This window comes from Urocitellus parryii, chromosome X (assembly GCF_045843805.1).
Source record: "Urocitellus parryii isolate mUroPar1 chromosome X, mUroPar1.hap1, whole genome shotgun sequence".
Taxonomy (NCBI): domain Eukaryota; kingdom Metazoa; phylum Chordata; class Mammalia; order Rodentia; family Sciuridae; genus Urocitellus; species Urocitellus parryii.
This window is the reverse complement of record NC_135547.1, coordinates 76,606,223-76,617,727: the sequence shown is the minus strand read 5'-3', so window position 1 is coordinate 76,617,727 and position 11,505 is coordinate 76,606,223. Positions and strand designations below refer to the sequence as shown.

At 53.9% G+C, this 11,505-nt stretch overlaps 1 protein-coding gene across 1 annotated transcript; it reads left to right on the top strand.

The window, feature by feature from the left end:
• The first annotated feature begins 4,972 nt into the window (after positions 1–4,972).
• On the top strand, positions 4,973–7,472 carry LOC144250685 (uncharacterized protein CXorf49-like). Its single transcript, XM_077793639.1, has 4 exons — positions 4,973–5,614; positions 6,137–6,247; positions 6,838–6,994; positions 7,354–7,472. The coding sequence occupies exons 1-4, from the start codon at positions 4,973–4,975 to the stop codon at positions 7,470–7,472; spliced, it is 1,029 nt and encodes a 342-aa protein (XP_077649765.1).
• The last annotated feature ends 4,033 nt before the right edge of the window (positions 7,473–11,505 follow it).

The following is an 11,505-nucleotide window of genomic DNA, read 5'->3' as shown; positions in this document are numbered from 1 at the left end:
TATCTCACAGCTGCAGGTTGGGGCTTCACAGCAGCCTAACTGATTCTCTGTTGGGATTAAAGTGCACCTGAGATTCCTATCCCACCCTGCTTTCTCCCTCCTTGTCTCTTACTGGCACCAGGCCCTGCATGCAGCCCTGCAGATTCTCACTGCCTCACTGCTCCTTCCCCTCGATTCCTCTTGCCCCACAACCACCTTTCAAGTCCAGTCACGCACTGACCTCTGTACGTCTGGAAGGTCTGAACTAAAGACAAGTGTTCCCGGGAGAGGTCCAAGGAAAGGCAATAATCTCAGGTGTGTGGATGGCCTCTCTCACTTCAGGAATGACAAAGGGCAGGCCATCCTCGGGGCTACTTGGGCCATGCATAATCTCTAGCATGAGGTCCCCTCTGATTGCTCCATGTTTCTAACACTTGGTTACCTGGCAAGCATCCCGGGGGAGACTCTCTCTCTCTCGTGGGTGAGATGATGAAGAACTGCATGGTATGGAGGGACAGACTCCTCAGGCATGGCAGTGCCAGCTGTCGACTTGTAGCCCTGTAGAGACATGAAGAGGAATGAAGGGACATTAACCAACCAGTTTCGGGCTGAGAGGAAGATCCAGAAATCTGCTCGTGTGGCTCACAAGAGGCCCTTCAATCCTACAGAAGATGAGTGGACACAACTGAGGAGCCTCGGGCCACGATGATTTCTCAGCAAGAGATGCAGGACTACAGGGGCATTTACGCTCTCAACATACACAGGTGTGTGAGTTACACAGGTCGGAGCCCTGCTCGGGAAAACCTGGGAGGCTGGAATAAGGAGAGGGGGTTTGGGGATGGATGTCCCTGAGGGAAGCCTATGAGCTTGCAACCTGCCACCTCCCCTGTGCTGAGACATGCTAGCATCCTCTTCCCACAAAGCCACAGATGCCTCCTTCAGGGGCTGCCCCCTCTTCATGTCCAGCATCCACTGCTACAGCGCAGGCTGATGAGTAACTTACACTCAGCAAGTTGCAAGGAAGACTGAGCCTGAACCAGCTGGAGACAAGGGATAGCCCTGGGGTTGGATTTTGACTGTGCTGGATCAAGGGAGCTGAAATACAAGGATGGACGAGCAAGGTTTCCTGAACGGGGGACACATCCTCACATCATGGGACTCCCGGAGCTTGGAGGAGATTCACTGTCAGGGTGACCCCGAGAAGCTTTGAGAAGGTGGTGGCCCACAGGCAGCAAAGGGGAAGTGCCTGCCTTGGCAGAGGGAGGAATAAAAACGCCGAGTGATGCACCCATGCCGCAGCAATATAGAAGATGTGAGGCCAGTCAGCTGACCTGGGGGCTCTGTTCCACAGTAGGGCCCAGAGTGCACACCATTTGCCATGGCCATCAGGAGTGTTCCGGTGAGGGGGCCCCAGGTCTGGTGGTTGCTCTTCTCCACATGCCCGCCAGGATGGGGGGGAGGACCATGACCCCAGGCCTAGGCTCATTACCTCCACCTGTGCAATGATGGAACCTGGCACGAGAGAGGGTGCAGGGAGGCTCTCAGACCAGCCTTATCGACCCAAGAAGTGGATGACACTGAACGAGGAAGCACCCAGAACCTGGTGGTAAGGGTGTACTGTTCCCACGCCTCGGTCCTACCCTAAAGACACTGACTGCCATGGGTGACAGTATCCTGAGGAGAAGGAGACAGCTAACATTTTAAGGATGATGAAAGTAGGGCCTGAGATGACCTCGATCCTGGTGGTACTATGGGACCCCCTGTTGGGATGGGGCTTGAAAGGCCCTGGGGATCCATCCAGTCAGGATCGCAGTGAGGTGACTGGGTGCCTGGATCAACCCTTGTCCTTTCTCCTGTCCTCGAGTGGATGGTCGTGAAAGATAACACTTGACCATCAGACCCCAAACTGCCCCCCTGGGTGACTAATCTGAACAGTTAGAGCTACCCTGCTGGGGAAGACCTTATGGAAACCGTGAAACTGGCCCCCACCTCAGCTCAAGAAATTAAGTCCAATCCAACATAGGTTCCTGGAGGGGGTGGGGCTGTGTTCAGCAGAGATTTGCCGCTACCAGGAAAGAACTAAGGGACGCAGGGGAAGAGGACATAGGAGAGCCACAGGGATAAAGAGAGTGGAGTAGGTTGTCGAAGTTCTAGAACTATCTGTGTGGGACAGGGAAGGAAGAAGGCAGTGGAAATGAGGAGAGGGTCATGGCAGGCATCAACTGGACGGGTGTTGTAGAAAGAACATTTTGTGGTACTTTTTGTCATCCCTGTTGGCATGCCTGAAAGAGTCCAGCATGTCTTCACAAGTCGTTTTTTTTCTAGTTCTTTGCTTTTCCTTTTTGTTGGTTTTTTGTTGTTGTTGCTGTTATACCCAACATTAGGATTCATTTTGACATAATTATAAAACCATGGAATATAATTTGCTCTAGTTCAGTCCCCAGTACTCTCCGTTCCCTCCTCCTCCCTCCCCCCACTACATTTATGTTTCTGCTATATACTTTTAGTTTGTGTTATTGTTGCTGTTGTTGTTAGTGTCTTGTGGATATACATGATGGTGAGATGAGATTCACTGTGGTATATTCATAACTGTGCATAGGTACGTTAGGTCGGATTCCTCCTACTGTTCTTCCCTTATACCGTCTCTCCCCGCTCCCCATCAATACCCTTCATCTAGTCCACAGATCTTTCTGCTATTTTGATGGAATCCTTCTGCCTCCTTTTCCCATTCTCCTCCCTGCCTCATTACGGACTAGCTGCCATGTAGCAGAGAAAACATATGACCTTTGACCTTTTGGTCCTGGCTTCTTTCACTTAGCATGATAGCCCCAGTTCCATCCTTTAAGCAGCAAATGCCATAGTTTCATCCTTCTTCACGGATGAGTAATACTCCACTGTGTGTGTGTGTGTGTGTGTGTGTGTGTGTACACACACACACACACACACACACACACACATACATACCACGTTTCCTCCATTCATTCACATGTTGAAGAGCACCTAGTTTGGTTCCGTAGCTTGGCTATTGTGAATTGTGCCACAAAGTCAGTGATTGTGTGGGTATGGCTGGACGTGGGTGACTGCAGATGTGTGGTGGACCCAATCTACCCTGCTGTGTAACCTTCTCCGGGAGGGAAGGCATCACGGGTGCAGATTCAGAGAAGTTGGGCCTTTGACATCCTCTAGCCAAGAGGCATTCACACACTCCAGGCCTCTATTGGAGAGCAGTCAGAATAGGACATGAGGGCGAGGCAAGGAAAGACAGGTGAACCGAGACTGGCAGGTGTGAAACTAATCGGGGGGGTCACTGGAGTAGGAATGGCATGGCAAGCAAGGGAAATTCTAGCACTCCGGGACCTTATGGAAACTAAGGAAGGGATTGCTCCCCAGATACCAGACTGCACGGATTGGGGAAGCTGGGAACCAGTAGTCTGACTGAAATTTGGCTCCCCACCAACACTGGTAGGGCTTCCTTGTGTGTCCGTTCGGGCCCCTTTAGTACATATTTTCACACACGCTTATGTGTGTTCTCACAGGAAACCGAGGACTGGTTTGGGCTTTCAGATTTACAAATGTGTACCCAAATCCACGTGTTGTTCTACAACTTGGCATGTGCAGCCACGAGACTATTTTTGGAATGTATTAACAGAGCCTGGTGCATCTCTTTGGACTTCCTCATTTTCGTCTACTGGATGCATGGGTCACACGGCATTCCTGCATCCCCTGACCAATGGGAGTACAGAGCATTCCCAGATTGTTCCCTGCACCAGCTTCCTTGTGTGTGTGTCTTTGTGCACTACACATACCAGCCTTTCTCCAGATGATGTGCCCAGCCCTTGCTGAAATTACTCTAAATTTTTTTCCTTGCGTTAGAAAGGCAGCATTAGTGGTTACCTAAACCTAGGACTGTCGCGAGGATGAGTTAATATTTTATCTACGGTGCTTAGAAAAGTGCTGGCACACAATGAAATTTCTAGAATTAGCACTCTGCTCATTCTGTCAAAGCACTCTTCCCAATGGCTCTGCCCCACCTGCACCCCAGGGGAAGTCAAAAGCACCGTTTTGTTCATAACCTCTTCCACCCATGGAACAGTAAAGTCCTTTCATTGTCGTAAACCTGGTATGTGAACAATGGTTTGTGATTTAATTTGTATCTTCAGGATCAGTGATGGTTAGGACCTCTTGGGGTCATTGGCCACAGGGATTCCCGCTACTTTGCATTAACTGGTGGTGGGAGTAGAATAGGGTCTGAGAGAGGTGGGCAAACAACAGACTGCCAATAAAGTGCCCTGGGCACACATCCACGTGCTGCTTTGATTACCTATGGTAATCGAGCAGTAGAGAGAGATCCCCCTCAGATGGCCAATCACAGAACAATTGCTGTCTGGCCCTTCATGGGGGGGGGGGGCGGGAAGCAGGAGGACCACTGATCGCCGACTGTGGACTTCCTCGCCTACTTTCCTATCTGACCTGCTGTTTTCCTGGGCAACAGGGGCTTGCAAATCCTTTCTGGGCTGGGTGCTCCACATACATCATTAATTGAATCCTCACCGGCTGCTGAGCCAGGTGGTATTATGTCCCTCATTTTACAGATGGAAAACCAAGGCTCAGAGATGAGGTTCTCAACAGGAAAAGAGGCTCGTGACCACAGACAGCAGGACAGGAAACGGAGGGAGGGGTGCCCACACAAGCGGACCCCACGGCCCAAAGTGGCTTGTCAAGAACCTGTACAACTTGGGCTCTGCAGCAGTCCAAGCGCCCTCGCCCCTATTGGCGAGGGCCCAGAGGGACGACCCAACAAACAACGCTCTGGTTGGCCGGGGCTGGACCAATGGGAAGGCTGCGACCTGGGCGTCAAAGGCGCGGGAAGCCACTCGGTGTTTGAGGCGATCGCGTGCCTTGCCAGTGGTGACGGAGTTCTAGAAAGCCTAGCTGTTCCCGTGGTGGCTCTGGCTACGGTCTCTCCTCAAACCTGGCTGAGCAGACTGGTGACATGAGTTCTGCCGATGAGGCTTCTGTTCATGGGGACGGTTTTAGCCAGGAGGGTGGGAAGCCCGCAGGTGCCCGTCCTGCAGGCCGTGGAGCCCCACGGAGCCGGGCCCAGGGCCTTGATTTGGGGCCGCCACGGAGCGGGGAGGGTGAGGGCAGCCTCCCAGACCCCGAGGCTTATGAGTTGGAGTTGGAGGCCCCGTGGGAGGAGATCCAGGCAGGAAGGGCAATGATTCGCGGCCACGAAGGCAGGCCTGGCTCCTTGGCTGACGAGAAGGGGGACGCTCTGGACTTTGTGCCCCACCTCGCTGTGGAATCTGTGGCCGTTGTGCAGCAGCTGACAGGCCAGGAACACCGGGGCACTCACAGATACCCGTCCCCGGAAAGTTTTGCCACTGAACTGTCCGCCATTTGGGCGGATGCAGAGGCGGGCTTCAGCGCCAGAGGCTCGCTGTCCCGGAGCTGTGTGGAAGCGCCACAGGCCTCTGCCGCCCCGCTGAGCCACCCCAGTGGGCCCGAGGGGAGCCGGGCCTGGGGGAAGCCCAAGAGAGGCACCAAAAGTCGGGTGGTGGGCAGCGGGGAAGCCCAGCAGCCCTCTTCCGACCCTGAGTCTTCAGATGAGCTCAGTGAGATACAGCTGATGAGGGTGAGCATCTGCCCCAAAGGAGGAGGCCAGGCCAGGTCCTGCAGCCCCAGGGAACCCGGAGACCCAGCCAGACGCTCCAGTGTTCGTAGCAGGGAGAATTTCCTTCACATGCCGGGCCCTCTGCCGACCGCCTCTCCTCGAGGACTCCCCTCAGGCATGGACAGGCAGGCCTTGGGAGAGCTGGAAGCTGGCTCCTCCAAGAAAATTCAAAGCATGCCCTGGGGCAAGGGAGGGAGCAGGTCCAGCAACCCGGGAGCTCCTCCTCCTCCTGCTGCTGCTGCTGCCGCCACTCCTGCTGCTGCAGGGGCCCTACCCAGGGCCACTCCTTCTAAGAAGAAGGCCATCCAGGAGAAGAAATCCCTGGGGGGTGGCTCAAAAGTTAGCCTGGGCAGGGCCTTCCCTTCATGGGGGCAGAGACTCAAGGCAGCTCCCCTGGAACCAGCCACATTCCCCCCAATCTCAGGAGTTCCACTGCTTGGGAGGTCCAAGAGGTATTCCTTGCTGCCTCTGGGGCCCAAACAGTCCAAGCACAGTGGCATTGGGAAGAGATCTATGGCTAAGAAGACACGGGAGTCCCAGCCTGTTGCCAGGGAAGATAATGACCCAAATAGAGATGCAGTCCCACAGGCCCAAGTGAGTAGACTCTCCTCCCCCTGCCCCTCTCCCTCCTCCTCCCTCTGCTCTTCTGCTCTACCAGGCTGCGTTTCTTTGCCCTTGCTCCCTGGGCCCTTTGCTCAGGGGTTGTCCATGGGAGCCCACTGTCATTGGGATGCCATATTTGGGAGGAGGGTCTCTGTAGTTGTGGCAGACATCAAGAAAGTACATGGTAAGCGTGACTCCATCTTGGTCACACTTTGTGCATTTCCTGCCTCCTTCCCAGACAGGGGCTGGGATGGGAAGTGGGTCTGGCCGCTAACTTGGTCAGCGCCCCCCCCCCCACCCTTACAGTTTGGGCTGCACGGATTGGTGTTTAGTCCCATCTGCCTCCTGATTCCTCCCTCCCAGCTCTTCCCTCAGAGGTGCCTGACCTTTCTCAATGCTCCCATGCTTCTCCCTGACTCAGCTCTACCTCCAGGCTTGGGGCTGACTGAGGGAGACAGTGCTGACGATGGGACCATTTGACTCCCCCCCCCCTCACCCCGACACCCGAGCCCCTATATGCGCATCTTCACCCTCAACAAGCACACCCATTAACCTGACTCAGTGAGATATTTCTGTGTCAGCTTCCAACACAGAGGCCAGGGTCGCCTGGTCTGGGCATGCATCGTGGAGAATTTGGTAGTGGTGACCCCAGCACCAACAACCCCCAATCTCCAGGAAGCTCCCAGCTTTTGGACCTGAGCCCGGGGGACCTCACTCCAAGAGGCCCTGCCACCTCTGGTGAGTCTTATGGATTAGATAGCAGGGGAGATGGGTGTGGGAGGAAAGACTGGCTCTGTCACTTGCTGCCAGGCTTCCCTGCCTTTCAGCAGAACAAGGCCTTCCCTGTTGGGTCCTGTTCAGCCACATGGCTCCTACCAGGGGCTGGCTGTGACTGCAACTCTGCTAGTGTCCAACCCAGAGCCACAGTGCTTAGGGGTCCACAGTGGCAGCTGGGGCTGACACTGGGCAGCAGGGAAGTCAGGCCCAAAGAGAGGGGTGGAGCTGTGGGGCAGAGCAGGTGCAACTTGCTGCCTCACTTTAGACCCCTTTCCACTTCACACCTTGGCTGGGGAGCTGGATTTTGTGTTCTCTTTCAGGTGACCAGGAACCAGCCATTCGTCACCCATTTCCAGAAAGGCAGCAGCAACCACCTGGAGCACAGGGCTGTCCCCGGGTACTGCTTTCTCTGGCTCCTAGAAATGCTGGCCCCAGCTAGATGGTGGGCTCTCTGTCCAGGTTAAGCTGGCTTAGGTGCAGCCTCACATCTCACAACTCAGAAGGGGGAGGGGAGCTCCTCCTTTCCACTGAGGTTCCCTCTGCCTGTGTTGCCACCTGGCTCTGGGATATGGGGGATATGGGGAGTGGGGGGAAAGTGGGAGGATGAGGAAGGAGGCGGCCAGAATATCACTCCTCATTTTTTGTTCTCCGGTGTCTGTTGGCTTAGTGTGTGGTGCTACAGAAAGAAAGAGATGACCTCAAAGAGCAACTAGGTATGAGGAGCCCTGGGCGGGGGCAGGGGTGGGTACAGGGGGGGGGGGGCAGGACAGAGCAGAGCAGAGGCAGACCTAGGGGTTTGGGGTGGGGTGGGACTGCAGATACAGGCAGTACCACATGGAGGGACTTTCCTGTGGCCAGCCCGGGAGCCTTCTGTGCCTTGACTGCTGGGGCTGTGAACAAAGAGCAGTGCGTTGTCTGAACTCCATGTGCTCTGCCATTGAGTCCCAGAAGTCTCCCTCTCTCAGGACTTTTACAGAAACCTCCTTTATTTTCCCTTTAAGGGCTGACTGCTGTGACTTGTTTGGTGTTTGTTGTCCTGTGTGTTTGCTTGCCTGTTTTGTTTTTAACACATTTCTCGATGGTTCTTGCCATGGCCCAGTGTTCGCGCACTATGAGTACATGTTGTTCCCTTGTACAAGACATTTCCATGTTGAGTTCCAGTGGTAGGCGGGCAAGTCAGTTTCAGGGCTGTTTGGACAGGGGCTGTAGGTGTATCAGGATGCATGGGTGATGCTTCCTCACAGGGCAGTGGGGAAGTTGGGCAGTGGGACTGTGTCCGGTACCCTTGTTTCTGGAGTGCCCATTTATGCCTCTCTTTCAGCGGTCATGCAGTCCCTTGCTGATAAGTTCCAAGCCCTTTGAAGTGAGTATAAGGCTTATTATACCCCTTTCCCACAGCCCCGGCTGTCTGGGAGGGCTTTGGGCTGGCCCTGGTCAGGGCCATTTCCTGACTCTGCTCTGCTTGACAGGTTGAACCCAGCATCTTCGGACAAGGCGAGCAGAGCCTATGCCTTCTCTACAAGACTGTGGAGCCCAGGAGCAGCAGCCAACCTGGTTCCCTCTGGTTTTTCTCCAGCCAGGGCTTCTTCTCTGCCCTCACCCACTCTAGTTCACAGCAGTTTCAAATTAAATTGCTTCTCATGTTCTGTGGTCTGCCCTCTGTCTGAGGGTGGGCACTCGAGGGTAGGGACAGAAAAATGGGGAGCTGCCCCATTTCAGAGCCGGGTAAGAATAGTGCCCCTGGCATTTGGTGGTGGGCCACTTCCTGAGGAGAGTCTAGGCCGGCCTCTGAGCAGGAACCCTGTGCTCAAGCTTATCATGGTGCTCTGGGTCTGGGTTATGTGTGGGCTGGGCCCAGCCACACCGGCCCTCTTGGGGCGTCATGTAGGACCCATTCTTGCCTTCTGTTCCCCGCTTTGGCAGGAACTAATGAGCCTCTTCCAGAGCCCTTGTCTTTTCTGCCTTTCCTGCTTCATTTACCTGCCCCTCTTCTCTCCTCTCTCACCCTTCTTTTCTGTTCTGGGCATCCTGATCCCTCCCATGGCTCTTTCCTGGTGGCACCTACCAAACGAGTTATTTCAGCAGGCATCAGAGGTCACAGTTGAGCTCATCTTCCCCAGAGAGAGGGCCCAGTCCTCTCTCTGGACTCAACACTTCCTCTGGTGACACCCCGCAGGGGGACAGCTCAGCTAGAAATTGCCCATTGTCCTTAGTTCCTGCTTAGCCCTCACCTTTGAAGCTCAGTTGCCAAATCCTGTCAGTTTTCCTTCCTCCTTCCCGTAGGGGGGGGTGGGGGTGGTGGTGGTGGTAGTGGCAGAGGTCACATCCCAGTGGGTGGCAGACAAGTGCAAATGCACAGGGCACTTGGAGAAAAGTGTGGGTCTGTCTCTGGGTTGGAGGTGAGGGCAGTTAGTCTCCGGGCCAGCCTGGGGAAAACTGCCCACTGACATCTGGAATGGATGGTCAAGAATCGGAATGTCCACATCCTCCAGATCCTAGCCAGCAAAACAGCCCCTTCCCAGCCTGTCAGCTCCATGGTGCTCATTTGAAAAGGGACAGTTAGTTTCTAGGGCATATGTGGATGATAGGTCTGTGTGTGCATGGGTGGTTCCCATCCAGATGCAGGTTGACCACCCCCATGGCACCGTTTTTCTGGACATGACAAATTCCTGGTCCCAGCCTCCTGAGGTCACATGAGATTTTGTCTGAGCTCCATGTTGTGATGTCACCCTCACCGACAGATAGTTGGGCTAGGTGTGCCTAAGACTCAGGGATAGATTCATGCTTGAGTGAGGTGAGGCAAGTGTGGGTTCTGCAGCTCCCATTCCTGAGAGGCTGTGTGATTAATGGGCAACTCTAACACATGAAGATACAGCATTTAAGCTGTGTGTGTGTGTATGTATCAAATGAATTGGGAATGATGGCCCTTGAGAGACAACATTACCTGTGGAATAGAGGCAGTGGAGGCAGGGCCTAGAAAGCATAGGGGATCAAAGGCACAAGAGTAAGTTTGGCATCTCTCTTTTAGGAGAGGTGTTTTTCACAGGTGGGTGTGTTTATCAGCTTTTTGTTACTACAACTAAAATACCCAACATGAAAAACACAGAGAACACAAGATATTTTGGCTCAGGTTCAATTCATGTTCCCCGGGCTCCAGGTGAGAAATATGGCAGAAGGGTGTGGTAGAGAAAAGCTGCTCAATTCCTGGCGGCCAGGAGGCAGAGCCAGCCAAGAGCCAAGGACACACCCCCAGTGGCCTATGTATTCCAGCCACGCCCACCTGCTCAGGTAGTCTTTTCAAGTTATTAATCTGTCAAGTGGCTTAATCCACTGCTGAGGTTACAGCTCTCATAATCCAATCTTTTTGCCTCTGAACATTGCTGCATTACCTAACATGAGTTTCCTGGGGACATTCCTAGAACATAATGATAACAGAGGGCATGGGTGGAATGAAGTGGAAGTCACCAAACTGAAGGCCAGAGACTCAGTGCTGTTACAATCTGGGGAGTCTCTGGCATAGGCTCTTGATCCTTCTTTGGTGTGAATATTGTCTTTCAAAAGTCCTGTGTTGTCAATGGAGTGGCATACCAGCTGGCTACCTCAGAGTAGCTGGTTCTCACCTCATCTTGGAAGTACGAAGCTCCTGTGGGAGATGGCCCTGGACTGAGCTAACTGAGGCCTGTGCGGGATGGACACAGTAAGGATGGCAAGTAGGAGAGAGGGACTCCCCGTGGAGAGCAGGTCAGGTTTGGGGCCACCCTTCTTCCCACATTCTCACTCTGTGTCCTTTCTGGGCCCCGTGGGGGTGGGGCTCAGAGAGAAAGAATGTCACACACAAGGTAGAGCAACCACAGTCCTCAGAGCCAGAAAGGACTGGCAGAGGGTACTTACACCATCCAGCTCACACCTCCACCTAAGAGGGTTGGGGCTGGGTTCCTCAGGCTGTGGCTGAGACACTGACCCAAGTAGCTACTTCTTGGAAGGATAACACAGCAAGTTGACATCTGCCTGAGGAAGCTGGTCAGAGATTCTGCAGCTGGGGTTTCTGCCACCTGAGACATCTAGGCTGGTTCTAACTGGGACAAATTCAGCACTGGGCACTGTCCAGGAAAACAAGGGGCCATCTTTATGAGGGGGGCAACATATCAACCGAGCCTTGCCAGGGCTCAAACCTGATCCTTGGCGACTAGCTTCATCTGCGCTGCTTCTTCCCTCTGAACACAGGTTCCATTCTGTCTGTTCCATATTCATAGCAACTACAGCATGATAATATTGCTGTAATGAGTACACCCACACCACTGGCCATTGTCGGGCTGGACCTTCCAGCCCTGGGGAATTAAGTGGCAGGTTATAAGGCTTGGATCACAAATTTCTGTTGTGCCCATATGGAATGTTTGTTGTGCCCCTTCTCTCATTCAGTGCACCCCCTTTCCCTGTATCCTCTTCTCCCAGCCAGAGTGGATGTGAGGCTG

What these genes read in the sequence shown, in the direction of transcription:
- LOC144250685 (XM_077793639.1), top strand. Translation starts at nt 4,973, where the DNA reads ATGAGTTCTGCCGATGAGGCTTCTGTTCATGGGGACGGTTTTAGCCAG. An exon ending in GTGAGATACAGCTGATGAGG is followed by an intron (nt 5,615 to 6,136) that starts GTGAGCATCTGC and finishes GGGCCCAAACAG; the next exon opens with TCCAAGCACAGTGGCATTGG. An exon ending in ATGCAGTCCCACAGGCCCAA is followed by an intron (nt 6,248 to 6,837) that starts GTGAGTAGACTC and finishes TTTCTGTGTCAG; the next exon opens with CTTCCAACACAGAGGCCAGG.